We start from the raw sequence: 16,964 nt of genomic DNA, 5'->3' as shown, positions 1-16,964 counted from the left end.
ATAACTTATTTTTTTCCTGTCATTGTACTGGTCAACTCTTTTGCTTTCCCTTTTTCCTTAACTAAGCTATTTTATCAAACTGTTTGTGTGTCTCACCTGCCAGGCCATAGCATGCTGTTCAGGTTCTCATGATTCCGGACCATCTGACGGATCCCATGTCTCCTTCCGGTTCGGCTCAGTCCTTCAAGCTGTAAAACGGTGTCATACTTCTGCTGAGTGTCGCTGTCAGCCGGCCTCCATACCGGCTCTGTGCTGCAGGTGTCCGTCCCCTCCTCAGGCACCACCGACTCTGGTTGTTGGCGGCGATGTCTGTCAGGTGACGGAGCCCAGGTATCCTCGTACTCTGTCCCCAGAGTAAGCATCCTCCAGGAGCCGAACGTGGCCGCGCGTACCGCTAGTGGGAAAAATAAATCAGGAGGCTGTCTCAAACCAAATAGGCGTTAAAATACTTTACCACAACCAGGTTGGATCATCAAACACACACACTGAAAAGATTTAAGAGTGGTTTTTAAAGGTTCACTGGTCCTTTGAGGTTTTAGACCATTAGCTAGCCTAAGCTAAGGCTAGTCGGATATCCTACTGTACTGTACCATGGTTTCATGCTGTGAAAAACTAAAACAATACGTTAGAACTTCTCAAATCAGTTCAGTTATATAACCCAACATTCATATATCCATACATGTGTTCAGCATTTTAAAGGCGTTACAAACAACGATAATTTCTCCATTTATGTAAAGCAACGGTACATAACGCTAACGCTAACTACTTTGGTTTGGCTAGCGAGGTCAGTTGCTAAGTTACCATTTTGGCGCACAAAGACAACTAGCTAGTTAGCTAGCTATTAGCTAGCTCCGTGGTGGCTAACTCAGACTACTGTGAACCCAATATACTGCCTTTTTATATATTATATAGACTAATATCTGCATCCTTTCATACTAACAACTACTACTGGGTCTGCAAAGTAACGTTAGGTCCACAGCTGGACTGATGTGTGTTTTCACAGTGGCGCCATTACATTGCAACAACAAAAACCTAACGTTATACCCATAGCTAGTTAATAACAGAACAGTTTGAATCTGAGATTTACCTTTTCTAATAGATTTCTAATCACAACATTGGGAAATATAAAGAATCATTTTGTGATGCAGAACTGTTTTCTGCTTGTCTAGGCTGCTAACCATCTCCTGAGGATTGAGACTCATCGTTTGACCCGTTGAGAGGAGGACCTGGCCTCCAGACATGAGTAGACAAAAGGGCCCATACTCCAGGTGGTTATTAATATAATAAAAATTATGCATACAAATGAAAACTAAATTTCTAAGAACCAGAATGAACATACCATAAACCACAGTAGAACGCCTCTCTGCCCATCTGGAGTAAGGGACTGTTCTCTTCATAACTGCTTCCTAGGGTCACTGAGATAAATCCAACTGAGCAGTGCAGTAAAGTAGCTATTTCACACTTAAATAGTTCATTTATGACTCCCTGCAGGAGGCTCCCCTGCGAGGGAAGCTAACTCCCACCTAGGAATGCGGAAAGGCTGTTTCCTGTCCTGCCAGTTAAGAACCTTGTTATCAGACCAGCCATCTTTGATGCTCAAGGAGAAATTTCTGTGATTCAATTATCAACTCTGTTTTCGTTGTCCACCCCAGTAATCAGGAAGGGAGCAATCATCAGCCAGTTTATGAGACCTTAAAAGGCCTGCAGATACACGGTCAGGCTCTTCCAGCTGTTTTTGTTCTGCTCCAAAGTGCTACAGAGGACATTTTGAATCCAAACCCACTACTCTTTTGTTAATACAACAGCTGAGTAGATTCCTGTGTTTACAGCTTTCTTATCTAATTGGGTTATTTTGCAGAGGTGGAAAGCAACTAAATACAGTTACTCAAGTACTGCATTGTGAATGCATTGTACTTCACGAGAATTTCTAATTTGAGAAACCTTTCCTGTTACAGAGGAAAATATTGTACCTTTTACTTATCTGTTATAGATGCTATGCTTGCTAGTTACATTGCAGATTAAGATTTTAATAGTGCAGTATGTTTGTTTTTTAAGTTGTAGCTTCTGCCAGTTTGAAATTGGCTTTTGTTTTTAGCAGATCTTCAAAATCACAGGACAAATGACAGGCTCTGAAAATTTAAATTCATTAAAGAAAGCAAAGTGTGGGAAGAGTCAGCCACTCTGATGCCACATCTGCTCAAATATTTCTGCACCAGGCCTTAAGCCCGTCTGTCAAAAGTGAGCTGCTGCTCGGTTCGTGCAGGGTCAAACTGACTGCAGGCTTCAGAATGAAGAGCTCTCAGTAATGTATTTGTGCTTGACAAGATAAGGAGCTAAAAGAAATCTCCCTCCAGAGAGCTGAAGAAACACAAAAAGCAAATGTGATATTTATTGCAGCAACATTTCCAGGTAAGATAAGAAAATACAAGTGAAGCATATGAGGATAAATGCATTAGTAGTAAATTTATTGAAAAAGATACAACCAATTACATGGATGGTTCACAGTCCAGAAATATGTAACAGAACATAATGGAAGTGCATTTTTATAACCTTTTTCATTTATACCTTTCAAGACTTTGCACAAGAGACACTGCTTTACTGACAACATTTAAAAAGACAGGTTGGCCTCTGTCGGCAAAATGAAACAAAATTAAAAACAGGCTAACTACAGTAACTATGATTAGAAAACTGGAGATAAACAGTTAAAAACTTAAAATGTTCTCTTATTTTACAAGCTATGTTCACTTAGGTAATAAAAATTAAAATAAAAGTAAAAACCTTTGTCAGCACCATTTCTTGTTTTTGACTCCATTTCACTTTAATCAATTCTTCTGCAACTGTGGCAAAATGTCTGACACATTTAAGATCCCCTTAAATATGCTTAATAAAAAGACCAACCAATGTTTTCACACTAGAAACACATCAGGGGAATGTTACAGCATCTTTCTAGCAGACATTCTATATTCACTGGAGCTGTAAATCAAAAGAAGAGTCCACTTTTCATATCATTTCAGCTAATTAATTCCTAACTGTGATGGCAAACATTGGATATCAGTTCAGAAACTGCAACAAAAATGATGTGAACATAAAAAAGTGGCAACATAATTCAATATCACCTAATCAGCTAATTTTGCTGGAATGGTTCGTGATAAACAATAAACCCAGCTGTATGCTGAGGTTGTCTTTGCAAAAGACAACAATCCCCCCCCAACCCAAAACATCTTGATCATGACTCTAAGAAAAGCCATTTAACAATGTCAATGATTTAAAAAAAAAAAAAAAAAAAGAAGACAAAATGCACAGTTCTCCTTCCAAGTAGTTATGTATGAAATGTAGTGCCTACAGTCTGTGATGTTTGCTGTGCATGACATCACTGCCCCCTGCTGTTCATGTTACACAAGGTGGAATAAAGGAGCCACAGCTTCTTCCAGGATTTGATTGTGCCTCTGGTTCAGAATCACAAAGTTTCACTGCTTCTCACAAAGATCAATGGTCCATGGTTTTTATCAGAAGTGATGACAGAGTACAAGGTCACGGAGAAAGGCGACAGGCGCCCCTGCATTTCCTGTTTGGGTAGCTAAGCTTAGTGTGAGAACAGTTTTATGAAGGACTGGAGGGACTGTTGGAAGAGCTGGTGTCAGGCGACGCACTGGGCTGCTGCTGGTCCTCTGGTGTGCTGTCGGCCTGCAGTGATGTCATGGCTGCTGATGAGTACTTGCATTTGGAAGAACCACATTCGCAGCTGAACAGTTTGCTTTTGACTTCCCAGAAGTGGTCACCATAGTTAAATCTTAGAGGAGAGGATGAGAAGTCACAGGATTATAGAAGTGTATGTACACTTAATCTAAAACTATCTTTAAAACAATTAGTAAACATAAATATCAGAATAAAAAAAATCCACTAAACATCACACATGCATTCTTATTTATATATTATATTTATATAGTCGTATTGTTCTAGAATGGCGCCTGTTAGGTGGCAGCCAGTTACAGCAGCTCCTCTGTTTTTTGCAAGTTTTTTTACTGAATTATCATCTGTTAATCCAAGTCAAGTCAAGATCTATGCTTTCTCTCTGATAACGGATGAAAGTGGATGAGTTGGGATCTTCTAATTCCTGTGGAGAGACATATAGAGATTTTGGAAACTGCATCAGAAAATATACATTTCTGTGGCAATGGCATCTATACAAGGGAGCAACTGCTAGCTCTCAAGGGAACAAGTCTTCTTGGTATAAAACCTGAAATCCCCCAAGACCTGAGAAGGCGTAGGAGGGGCTCTGCAGGAGTGAAGCATCGAGAAAACTGTAGATTTAAACCATTTCTCCCAAAAATTATTATGGGGAATTTGAGGTCACTCTGCAACAAAGTGGATGAACTTACAGCTTTAGCTAGCAGCCAGTGAGAGTACAGAGTGTAGCTTTGCTTCACCGAGACCTGGCTGTATGAAAATATACCAGACAGCTCGCTTGAACTGCCTGGGTTCTCACTAGTGCGAGCCTACAGAGGGAAACAAAGTGGCAAGAAAAGAGGAGGTGGTCTCGCTGTTTTGGTTAACTCCAAATGGCGCAACCCTGGACATGTAACAGTGAAGGACTGCATCTGCACTCCAGAAATTGAGTTGTTGGTGGTTGGACTGAGGCCATACTACCTGCCCTGTGAATTTTCACATGCCATTGTTGTGACTGTTTACATTCCTCCATCAGCTGCAGCACAGAGTGCATGTCACATCATCCACACAGTTGTCGCTGGTCTCCAGACAAAACACCCCAGTGCCCTTATACTATCTAACCAACTTCAAACAGTATGTGGACTGTGCAACACGAGAAAATAAGAATCTTGATCACCTTTATACCAATGTGAAGGAGGCATACAGCTCTTCAGCCCTCCCCCCACTTGGTAGATCAGACCACAACTTAATATATCTAGTACCAACATACAAGCCCGTAGTAAGACAACAGTCTGCTACCAAGAGGTATGTGAAGGTTTGGTCAAAGGAGGCTGAGGAGGCCCTGCAGGAGTGCTTTAGGGTTACAAACTGGGACCTTTTCATGGATGCTCATGGTGAGGACATCAAAGGCATCTCTCACTGCATCACAGACTACATCCACTTCTGTGAGGACAATGTTGTTCCATCCAAAAAAGTTCATTGTTTCCCCAATAATAAGCCATGGATATAAAAGGACGTTAAAGGCCTCCTCAACAAGAAGAAGAGGGCGTTCATGGCAAGAGAGAAGGAGGAATTCCAGGCTGTGCAGAAGGAACTCAAGAGGAAGCTGAGTAGCAAAGCAGATCTACAGAGAGAGTAGAGCACAAGTTGAGACAGAATAATATCAAAGAGTTGTGGAATGGGATGAAAATAATGACTGGCTATAAGAAGTCACACACTGCTGTGGAAGAGACTCAAAGTTTGCTAATGAACTTAAACTGTTCTTCAATAGATTTGACACCACCTCTGCTTCTTACTCTGACCCAGTGTCCTCACACACCATCCCTACTCCCTCCACCACCTTAGCTGATGCCTTGGGGTCTCTTCACATCCCTCCACCCAACATCTCTGCCAATGCTGCCTCCCCATTTCCCACTGATGCCATCTCCTCCTTTAGGAGGAGCAGAAAGACCCCAGTCCCTGTCTCCATCCTTGGAGACGAAGTAGAGATTGTGGACTCCTACAAATACCTTGGAGTCCACATTAACAACAAACTGGACTGGTCAAACCATACAGATGCACTCTTCAAGAAAGGACAGAGCAGACTGTTCTTCCTCAGGAGACTCTGTTCCTTTGGCGTGTGCAACAAGCTACTGAATATGTTTTATCAGTCTGTAGTAGCAAGTGCACTGTTCTTTGCAGTTGTGTGCTGGGGAGGTGGCATCAAGGCTGGTGAGGCCAACAGACTAAATAAGTTGATCAGGAAGGCAAAATCTGTTGTTGGACTGGAACTGGACAGTCTGGAGGCTGTGGCAGAGAGGAGGATGGGGGACAAAATCAACTCCATACTGGACAATTCTGCCCACCCACTTCATGAGGAACTGTGGGCTGAATGGGAAGTTCATTCAGCCACAGACTAATTCCTCCTAAAGCCAAGACTGAGACTTTCAGGAAGTCTTTTGTGTCCATGGCCATAAGACTCTATAATTCCACAATATAAACAATAACGCACAGACACGCATACACGCACGTACACACACAAACCCCCCAAAAATAAAAAATTACTTTATTACTTTTCTACATACAAGTTAATTACTATTAATTAAAATATTTTAATAACTTTAAATTAGAATAACTGCTGTAACAATTGAACTTCCCCTTGGGGATTAATAAAGTACTTCTTCTTCTTCGTCGTCGTCTTCTTCAAAACAGGAGACACTGTGGTAAAGTGGCAAAAAAAACAAAAACTGTCTTACCCGAGCTCCTCTCCAGCCTTTATGTTTTCACTGGCAAAGAAGGCAATGTGTGGGAAACGAAGGTCCTGGTGCGTTGTGAACACTCGACAGGCAAACAAGTTGGGCTCACACATGTGATTGAGAAAGCGGCTGATGTTTCCATAGAAACGGGCATCGATGCAATATAAGTCTTGTGGCTGGGAGGGAAAATAAGAGAAAGGCTCTAACTAAAAAAAAAAAAAGGCTGTCAGAGCACAGCAGAAAGGAGAATTCGACATGGGAGGAAATCTAAAAATAAACTCAACGTTACAACTTATGTAAAGAACGATGTCACATGTAGGTGGAACAAAATACTGAAAAAGACTCATTGGCCAAAATATAAAAAAAAAAAAACAACACACAAATAAGATTATTGGCTTAAGAAGGACAAGATGTAACTAAGAAATTTTCAGAGTGGGAGTTTTAATATTTTTCTTATTTAAACCTGTTGCAGTGTTAGAACCGGCAGTTTTCCAAACGTTGCTTGTATTTTACCTTATCTTCCAGACTGAACAAGTAAGCATCGTTTTGCCTCATGTCTGCTTCTGCTTCAGAGATGATCTCACCTACATACCTGTTAAAAAAGCAGATGACCCATCAATGGCACCTTATTGATACAGCATCTTTGCAATCAGAAACAGTGAGCAATATTAGGATATTGTTATTTATACAACCATCTCAAAATAAAATGCGTTTAATATCAGTAGGGGCAGCTTCACAAAAAAAGGAGAGACCTGGAGCTGAATTTTACAGTCTAGGGGTATAGAATACTAAGACTTCTAAGCATTTACCTATAATTAACATTATTTAACTATAATTAAATATAATTCATTTTTATTTATATTAATTTTTATTTATATTTTATTTTAAAATGCTGCTGTTGCTACTAACAACAATTCATCAGCAATCAGCAGCAATTGTGTATTAACACGCTACTAAAAATGGTCCCCAGCATCACACATCTATGACTCTTCTAGCTGGAGGAAAATTACTGAGCCCTTTTATAAATGGCCTGAACTGAACCAATGGACTGACAGCCACAGACAGGGAAGATAATTCGAAGTACAGAGAGATGGACTAACATAACATATTGGTGGTTTTGGTGTTTTCGGGGAATGTGCTTGCAGAAACATAAACACTGGCCCATTCCTTTAATCTACTGTACCTACATACGAGATAAGAATGAAGAAGATGAAAATGAGTCCAGTACGTCTGGAGCCTGCAGTGGTAACATATTGAAGACAACAAAACAACTGACCTTGGTGCAGTTGTTTTGTTGTCAGGGTTATGTTTTTAAAATGGCACATAAAACCATAAATGTCATGATTTAAATAAAAGCTTTCCAATACAGTCAGAATGCATTAGCAGAATAGCGACTGGCACCACGGCAAAACACCTCCACAACAGACAGCACTCCTGAACATGAGAGAGCAAAAATGATAATTAGGTCTGCTGTTTGTTGCAGCCTGAGCTGCTAACATCTGGTGGGAGATCCTGACACTCCATGCATGAGGAGTAGCAGTTTTTTTTTCTAAAACGAAGAAAGTGACACTACATGCCTATTGCATGTCATTCCATTTGTGAATACATTTAATACAGAAATACAAGGCTGAACAGCAAACAAGAAACAGCAAAATGGCACTCACTCGCATATAAAGGTCCCCTGCGGTATGTCTTGCAGTGCCCGAACACCCCAACCCTTCTTACTGGTCCTGAAGAGCTGAAGCCTGGTCCTGGAAGATCCACATCATCTTTAAGTGGCAGTTATATTTTTATCCCTAAATCACATGTTCACCTTGACACATGACCTGCTGCAGGATATTGAATCAAAACTCTATTATATCATCACACAACCTCCCTACACAGCTCTACACCAAAGACCTTGGTGTAAGTAAACTATTCTCTAAAGCTGCTGCTGGCATCTGTCTGTTCACATTTCTCAGTAGTAGGTGACTGTTACAACCAACAGAAATTACACATTGACACACAGAGATGCACTTCAAATACCTGAGTCCATTTTGCACTACGCGGTTCTTGCAGGTCCTCCAACAGGAGCACGCATGGTTGCACTCAAAGATGAGGGGAGGCTCCTCACGGCAGAATTCAGGAAGAAGACGACCACCCTGAACATGACAAGAAAAACTAACTGTCAGGACTGCATGATTTATTGATATTATACAGTACATGGTATGTGGACGACCTGTTCACATACCTGAGCGTACTTTTGGTCTGGTTGTTATTGGTTTGACTTACGTCCCTTCAGTCCACTGAATTCTTTCTTTGTTCAGGTGTCCACATACCTGCTTTTTATATGGATGACTGCTTGGTTCATCTGTGCAGTCATTTGTACTTACCTTGTCATACCAACAGCGCAGACTGAGTTGTCCACACATGCAGATACTTGCCGAACAGTCTTCCTTACAAACACAGTACTGTTAATCACGGATAAAGAGAAAAGCATAATAATCCTCACTTCACAGTGCCAAACACAGGGAAAACCAATTTCAAATTTACTTTGGAAATGTTTTCTATCTTACCTGTAAGTGAGTTATGTTTCTGTCAATATTCATGGGGGAAGTGACACAGTTTTCGGGGATGTATTTGTAGTCGTCTGGGTAAGGTTCACTGTCCACAGAGTTGACACAGGGGATGGGAACTCTCTCTTGGCCCAGAGCTATATCACTGTAAGCAGAACAGATGCTGGTCATTAAAAGTCAATCTGACAGGGGTGTCAAAACTGCAGTTATATGCCTGATAAGCCTTTAAACCACACATTCCTCAAACTAATCATGTTTAATTTCAACCTGTGAAGGACTTTTTCCTCTGCTCGACCGAGTCTGATGTTCTTGGCTTCCCTCTCCCTCCTGTTGGCCTGCAGCACTGCCCAGGCCTTGGAATTGTGGTTGCAGCAGTCTGGAGGAGTTTCTCCCTCGCGGTTCTTGAGGAACACATCTGCTCCTCGAGACAGGAGAAGCCTGAGGAGAAAAACACCACATTTTACTGCTCATCAACAAGATGTCAGTTCAGGGCAACATTTTAAATTGCTCTTTTTGAACCAAAGTTCAAAAAGTCATAGTTTTCTTTTTTTCTTCAAAACATGTCAATCCCCCCCCCCCCCCGAGTCATTAACTCACGTGACACAATCTAGGCGATTCTCCCGAGCAGCGATGTGTAGAGGAGAGTCTCCATGGATGTTGACAGCTTGCAGATTACTGTGGGCATTCAGCAGCAGCTCAGCAATCTCCACACTGCCTGAGAAAGCTGCCCAATGGAGGCAGATGTTCTCTTCCTGAAACGGAAACAATTAAGATTACATTTGATTTTTCCATAAAGTGCGTCAATCACAGGGGTAGACAGACTCTCTGCCCAACCTTATCTCTGATGCTTATGTCAGCTCCTTTGGACAGAAGCAGCTTCACCTGGTCCACATGTTTGTACTCTGTAGCCCAGATCATGGCTGTCCAACCACCATCATCCTGAGCAAAAATAAGACTTACAAGTCAGCAGACTTATCATCAAGGTAAAAGCAACACAAAAAGAACAAAACACAAGCACCTTGGAAGAAAAATACAGCTTTTTTCCAGTCCTCACTGAAAACTATAGTAAATTTCAAACCGTAATACACATTACACATTTGATGCAAAAGTTCACTACATCACAGCTGTCCTAATGGATACCTTGTTGTAACAGTCATTTGCATCTGAACTCCCACAACTCCCAGAACTATCAAGATCTAATTTACAGGTATTGTAATGTTTTGACAGGTGCTTACAAACACTGGAATTGTTGAGCATTTTACCCATGATGTTTAAATATTCCTTTAAATATTGCCATATCTCCCCACACAGGCTAGACTAGCTGTCACCTGACATCTTGGATGTTTTAGGGAATTTTGCCACTGATTTTGACTGCCAAGGTGATTCAGTAATTTTAGTGACTGGACAGCAGCAGCAAAAACTACGGAACAGAGATGAACAACAGAATTGGTGCACTGACCTGACAGTTGATGTTGATCAGTCCTGTAGACAAGAGATGCTCGACAATGCTGTAATGACCAGACTTTGCCGCTAGGTGGAGACATGTAAACCCTTCAACATCCTGAGAACAGCAGAGAATGAAATTATTGACCCTTTCTCCAGTCCCAAGATGAGCATCCTTAAAATATGAATCACAGGAACTTTTTAAAATTAACTCATGAAGAGTCTTTTAGTTTTTTGTTTATTTGAAGAGTTTCAGGATATCTGCCCCACTCTTATGCTACTCATTGCTGTAGCTGAGTGATGAAGCCTCTCATACCCAGGAGACACTTGAAGCATGTTTACCTTGTGCGTGGCACTGGCTCCAGCTCTCAGCAGGTACAGTACCGTCTCCATGTGGTTGTTCTCACAGGCCTCCATCAATGGCGTCCGCTGATCTTCATCACACATGTCCAGGTTTGCACCAGCCTGAATGGGTACACATCAGACAGTCAATATAAAATGCTTCCATTAAAGCACATGGATGCCAGGAGTTGCTTAAGTTTGGTGTTTTTCACCTGAAAACCTGAAACAGAGAATCTAAGCCATTCACTTTTATTACTGCAGCAGTCACTGCACAGCAGAACTCAAAGACACTCTTACTTGTACGAGCATGTGACAAATGTCTTTGTGTCCTCCTTCAGCGGCAGCGTGGAGAGGGGTGCGTTTGTTCTGAGATTCCATTTTGAAGTTAGGGTCAGTGCCGTCCACTGGAAAAATATATAGTTTGAATAAAAACATAAGATGAAAGATGACTTTATTATATGAAAAGAGGTAGAAAAGATTGCCGAGGTGGTTAGAAATGCTCCAGGTGGGCCCGACATACCCAACATGAGCAACACCCTTTTGAGTTCTCCTTGTTTGGCTGAGAGGTAAAGTTGCTTGGGGTGAAAACGCAGCTTCTTGGGCCTAATCAAATAGACACAAAAACAGGAGTTTATTTTTCAATGCCCCAGTCATTCAAATAAATTAAAATGGCAGTCTTAATTTGTGACAGGACTTACTTCTCTGTGTCGAGAGCAACCAGTATGCTCTCAAGTGTCTCTCTAGGTGGTGCTGGGAGAATTGTAGATGGGGCTGTTGTTCCGGACCCAGCCTGTAGTATTGTGGTTCTGGATGACCCAGGAAGAACCGAGATGTCAAGTCCATGTGCAGAATGAACTGACAGCGAGCTGTCAGCCCTGCCACTGATGTCTGTTCCCACAGCCGGGCGAACAAAGCTGGAAAAAATGTTAGTAGTATTTTAGGAATTTTACTTGTAAAATGAACAACTTATTTTATTCTTTTAAAAATATCAAAATTAAGAACCCTATTGATAATCCCTCCATTTTCTGCTGCTTATCTAGAATCTGGCCTTCTCCCCAGTAACGCTTTCACGCACCTCCTGGGCACCCCGTTCCCAGGATACATGAGATATTAAGTATCCCGAGTGTATTCTGGATCAACCCCAGGGCCTCCTACCAGTTGGATATGTCTGTAAAAAACCTCCAAAGTAAGGCACCCAAATGGTATACTGATCAGAAGCCCGAACCAGCTGGCACCTTTTGACACAAAGCAACATCAGCTCCAGCCTGTGCTCCCTCCAGATGTCCAAACTCCTCACCCTTTCTCAGAACCCTGCCACCCTACAGATGAAACTCATTTTGGCTTCTTGTATTTCAGTCACTACCCAGATCCTGGGACTGTAGGTGAGGATGGCAACACAGACTTACTGGCAAACTGAAAGCTTTCCTTAGGAAGCGTAAGGACAAATTGCTTCTATAAAATAAACCCTTTTAACTGTCCATACATACCACAAGTCATTTTTGGAAGTCCAAGTGTCCTGGTTGCAATGAACAACGCTTGTTGCATGCTGTGCAAAGCTAGTAACAAGCTAACATTAGACAGCCAATGTTGAGCTAAACCAAGTGTCGAATGACTGACCTGTCCAGGTGCGTTTTGAGGTGCCTGATAAAAATAGATGTGGTGGATCCAGCGTCTTATATTTTTGTACTATACACATTGCATGTTGCCGTTCGTTTGTTTAGGCTTTGTACGAAGTCATAATAACCAAATTTGATGATAAACTGGACTGCACTTGCCAGGAAAAACACACTGCTTGTCAGAAATTTATGTTAATGCACTAAAACAAAATAGACACTTTATATGAACCTTGTTTACGAGTCCCAGACAGAGTCGAGTCGCAAGTGTTTTGAGAATGAGTCTCATGTCAAGTCTCAAGTTACTGTGTGTCCAAAGTCTCCCAGTACATACTCACCAGTGCTTACTAAAATTGAATTTCTCTTGACATGAAGTTCACAAACTACAATAAAAATTTCATGTGGTTTTACCTGCCAGTGGTGGTGTCTGCCCGGCCCTCAAGGGTCCCAGGTGTGGCAGGTCCATGTGCAAGCGTGGGAGGAACAGTGGAGGTGGTGTCAGCCTTGGCAATGGTGACCTCCTTGGCCTTGCTGGCCTCTTCTCCACAGTGGGGACAGAAGCTTTGACCTTTCAGCACCGAGGCACAAGCTCGATGGAAACGATGAGAGATGCTGATGTCTGGTTGGCATTCCATAAAAGTCCCCTGCAAAAAAAAAAAAAAAAAAAAAAAAAACACAGTAAACTCTTATTAATCATGGTGTACTGGTCCTCTTTGAGTAAAGTGTTATTTATTGCTGCCTTTTGAAACAGAAACAACATAGCAACACCTGTCAGTTTTTCCCTTTTAAAAATAACAAATGGAAACAGATCACAAAATGATTGCGTTTTCAGTTTGTGTATTCTTTCTACATTTCATTTGGACCTGAGGTAGAGCTACTACTGCGTGGAAGTCTAGAAGCTCCTGATGTTATGTTAGTGTTTTATTCCTGTTCTATTAAACAACTCAACTCAAAACAAACAGGAGGAAGCAACAGGATGTAACGTTAAATGTTCACTGACTGAAAGTCTTGACAGGACTACATTCTGTTTTCCATAGACTCATGCTACATGCTGCTTTGTTTACGTTCCACTGAAAGCCCAACTCTCTTGGCTACGGCATTGATTGCGACACGTTTATATTTAATTTCCCTACTTGGCACACAATTTTACTTAGTTATGTATTATCTTTACTTAGGTGTACAAAGCTGGATGGTGATCCTGCTGGTGCCGCATCAAAGTTGTGTATTGGCTCCTTTAGCAGCAACTTTTTTTATTTTGCAAGCAGGTGATCTGTCATCTTCAATGACGCCCTGGTCAGTCTTGGTGTACAAAAAATGCTCCTCCACTACTGACTACAGGCATTACTTTGGTGGAAATAAAGCTTTGCTGTTTGGTCCTTCTGCTATAGTTAATATAATGTGTGTAGTAGCCTCTGTGTCTCTAATAATCACTTTAGGCTGGTGCACCGCTGGTGTAACTTTTTTTTGGTTTTGTGCGGGTTATAGCAGATCTGTTCCATGCAGCAGCAACACTTGGTGTAGCGGAACCTTCACAATTAATTAACCGTGACGTGTTCAAGTACGGTTAATTGCTGCATCCCTACACATAAGTGATCATTAAAAAATTATTTTGTAATAAACTACTTTATATCAGTATATGAGTAATGGCACTCATGCCATAACTGGAGAAAACACTTTCAAAATCCTAAAACGACTGGATTAACATATACCTGAGTTGTCTGATGAATACACACAAAAAAAAAAAAAAGTTCCTGTCATGGTAGTAACATATGACGAAAGATAACCAGCATTTTTTTTCTATTCATATATTGTTATATTTGAAAAAAGAATCAGTAACATCTTTCATCAACACTTTAGGTTCTGAAGTTCTACAGTTAAGAGCGTTGCTGTTTGACAGACTGCTGTGGTCCAGACACGTTTTATATCCGAACTACCCCATCACCCGAACCATAAAATGAACAACTGGAGCATTTCACAAATCAAATTATTTCATTACATGCATCATTCAGTTTAGTACAACTTCCCCTATGGTAATGTATATACTGTGTAGAGGCCAATGTATTGTATAAAATGATCTACACTTTGGCAGAAGTACCAATTTCATTCAAAAGCACAATCATTCCAATGAGCAGCTATGAGCCTGAAACTGGTCCAGTTACTGTACTCACGGCTCTGCAGAAGAAGCCACAGCCAGGGCAGCACTGGTGCTTCACCATGCCATTGCGGTGGTCCTCGCACAGAACCAGCAGCTGAACAGAGTTAGAGGGACGCATCATTTCATGTTTCAGTACAGCCCCCTGGCAGCGAGTCAGCTGTCCATCAACGCTCTCTGTGGCCATACATTTCCTGTCTGCCAGGATGAGAATCTCTCGGCTCTTGGGCGTCTCCATTCGGCAGCTGCAGAGAGGAAGCTCCTGAGCCTCCTCCACTGCTGTCCCTGAAATGCCTACCAAGAAAAAGTCCAACTGAGTACATTTACATGCAATTAGTGTTACTTAGTTTCTGCCTAATCATCTAAAGCACTTAATGACTCAGCTCACAGGTTGGCTGGAATGGATGGCTCTAGAGCATGGGTCTCAATCTCCAGTCCTCGAGGGCCACTGTCCTGCTTCTTTCATATCTCTGCCCTTGCAGCTTCTGATTGGCTGAATACACCTTATCCAGGTAATCAGCAGTGGGTAGGGCAGGGATAGTTGGAAAACCAGCAGGACAGTGGCCCTCAAGGACTGGAGATTGAGACCCATGCTCTAGAGGATATGCACTCATTCCTTTTCATACCAATTGTGGAGCAACATTAAGCCTAGAGAAAATATGTATTTTGTGACTTTAACATTTGTTAGATATTTTGGATGAAACAATGAACCAATCAGGGCTCTGTAGATGCAAGTACTATGACGTTCTGCAGATTTGAAGACAAAAATCTGTGAGTATGTGGGCAATACACATGGGATGCATTAAGAACATCTCGTCTACGCTCACCTTTGCTCAGAGAGGGATCTGTGGGCTCTAGGGGCTTGTTGAGGTTGACAGACTCAGGTGGGGAAATTTGTGTGTACTCCTTCCCATCGGCTGCAAGGGCCTGAGCTGAAGCTTGAGGCTGAACCACCACCTCCAAGTCTGAGCAGTGACAGAACAGTAAGAAAATGCTTCACTGTTTACCCTCAAATTCCAGCTAGTCACAGAAAGAAAAAAAAAAAAAAAAAACAGAAAACGTAGCCTCTAAAAGACATTAAACTAAAAAGAAAAATCATTTTTAGTGATCTAGTAGTGTTGTTAACATATGGACCACAGGAAGGGAGCTCAAAACCGAAAGAGCTCAAAAAAGATAAGGTGCGAGTGACAGAATGGTGCTCACCTTTAGCCTTTAATCTCCTCTTTCGTTTCCTGGATGGCCTGAGCCACGCGCTGTCTCCTTTTGTTTTCTTTTTCAACTTCTTCTTCAGACTAGACTCTGTGCTCTGTGGCACAAAGATTTCTTTCACCAAAATGATTATATCAACAATAGCAGAACATTTAATAGCACTCTGCCTTCAGTCAGAGGTTGACAGCTGGTGCTCTGATTTAACGAGGTGAACTAATGATGGTGAGTGGTTCTTACCAAGTCAGACTCTGTGCCCTCCTCCTCTCCTTCTTCTTCTCCAGACTCTTCAGACTCCTGCTCATCTCCCACCTCCACCCCAAAATGGAAACAAGAGTTAAACATTAAACACATGACATGTCAAACAGGCCTTCTAATACATCAGAAGTCGAACTGTGATAACTGCATGATAAGACAGTTCCACATTTTACAGAAAATGGAAATTAGTATGGACGGTACAGAAAGAGGAAAGAAACTGTCCTATCTTCCAACCTGGGAGATGGGTTCAGGTGTTGCTTCCTGAACAACACTGACAGGTTCTTCTGCTGGCTGCTGTCGTTCCTCTTCCTCAGACTCCACCTCCTCTGACTCGTCTTCCTCTGATGCATTTTCAGCCTTCTCCCCATTTATATTTGCTACGTCTTTAGTCTGTAAGACAAAAAAAAAGGCAAGAAAATGATCTTCAAAACCTCAGAATACGCTGAATTAAACAAAATGTTTCTACAGAAAGAAGTACTCTACTGACTTAATATTCCTTTAATACTGCTGGAGTCCTGACAATTTTCTTAAAAGGCTCAAGATAGATGCAGCAGAACCTGCAACTTGACTACCAAAAGTCAAAACCCAAGTGATGTGTTATTAGCAACTTATGTAGCCTTAAGCCTCTAGCCTCAAGGCGACGTGGGCAACAGGCTACAAAGGTCTAGTAAGTTCAGCTCTTCCTAACTCAAACCCAAACTACAATCAAGTGACTCTGAAGCCACAGCAGACAAAAAACTTTTGTTTGTTTGTTTGGTTAAATAAATGTGATGAGCACAGACCTGGGGGCTTTTGGCGGACTGTTGTAGTTCCTTAAACATTTCCAGCACAGTTCTCTGTTTAAGCACTTTGGTTTTCTTCTTGGGAACTAGACTGTACGTTCCCATCCTCCTCTTCTTTTTTCGGGATGACAGTCCTCCTGAGTAAGAGCCTACAGCACAAGAGAACAACACACACATCTACAGATAAAATGTCAACTGATTGCTTTTCTTTA

At 41.7% G+C, this 16,964-nt stretch overlaps 2 protein-coding genes across 5 annotated transcripts in view; both read right to left on the bottom strand.

Moving 5' to 3' along the window:
• Positions 1-1,462, bottom strand: part of cacna1bb (calcium channel, voltage-dependent, N type, alpha 1B subunit, b) — a 143,433-nt gene extending 141,971 nt beyond the window's left edge. The window contains exons 1-2 of the mRNA XM_026297441.1: positions 1,340-1,462; positions 97-394 (exon numbers count right to left, since the gene is read on the bottom strand). Of these exons, the coding sequence (XP_026153226.1) occupies positions 97-394; positions 1,340-1,397 (356 nt within the window). The 5' untranslated portion in view covers positions 1,398-1,462. The remainder of the gene's footprint in view (positions 1-96; positions 395-1,339) is intronic.
• A 976-nt stretch (positions 1,463-2,438) lies between these two features.
• The window catches only part of ehmt1b (euchromatic histone-lysine N-methyltransferase 1b), a 32,560-nt gene continuing 18,034 nt past the window's right edge, over positions 2,439-16,964 (bottom strand). For all 4 annotated transcript variants that reach the window (XM_026297804.1, XM_026297805.1, XM_026297803.1 and 1 more), the window contains exons 5-26: positions 16,753-16,901; positions 16,205-16,360; positions 15,953-16,024; positions 15,710-15,812; positions 15,334-15,471; positions 14,523-14,800; positions 12,766-12,998; positions 11,440-11,655; positions 11,262-11,344; positions 11,039-11,145; positions 10,742-10,864; positions 10,416-10,517; positions 9,791-9,895; positions 9,554-9,708; positions 9,224-9,394; positions 8,957-9,101; positions 8,774-8,851; positions 8,427-8,542; positions 8,066-8,152; positions 6,915-6,993; positions 6,402-6,607; positions 2,439-3,790 (exon numbers count right to left, since the gene is read on the bottom strand). In XM_026297804.1, the coding sequence (XP_026153589.1) occupies positions 3,601-3,790; positions 6,402-6,607; positions 6,915-6,993; positions 8,066-8,152; positions 8,427-8,542; positions 8,774-8,851; positions 8,957-9,101; positions 9,224-9,394; positions 9,554-9,708; positions 9,791-9,895; positions 10,416-10,517; positions 10,742-10,864; positions 11,039-11,145; positions 11,262-11,344; positions 11,440-11,655; positions 12,766-12,998; positions 14,523-14,800; positions 15,334-15,471; positions 15,710-15,812; positions 15,953-16,024; positions 16,205-16,360; positions 16,753-16,901 (3,092 nt within the window). In that variant the 3' untranslated portion in view covers positions 2,439-3,600. The remainder of the gene's footprint in view (positions 3,791-6,401; positions 6,608-6,914; positions 6,994-8,065; positions 8,153-8,426; positions 8,543-8,773; positions 8,852-8,956; positions 9,102-9,223; positions 9,395-9,553; positions 9,709-9,790; positions 9,896-10,415; positions 10,518-10,741; positions 10,865-11,038; positions 11,146-11,261; positions 11,345-11,439; positions 11,656-12,765; positions 12,999-14,522; positions 14,801-15,333; positions 15,472-15,709; positions 15,813-15,952; positions 16,025-16,204; positions 16,361-16,752; positions 16,902-16,964) is intronic.

This window comes from Mastacembelus armatus, chromosome 12 (genome assembly GCF_900324485.2).
Source record: "Mastacembelus armatus chromosome 12, fMasArm1.2, whole genome shotgun sequence".
NCBI lineage: Eukaryota > Metazoa > Chordata > Actinopteri > Synbranchiformes > Mastacembelidae > Mastacembelus > Mastacembelus armatus.
This window is presented reverse-complemented; position numbering and strand designations above follow the sequence as displayed.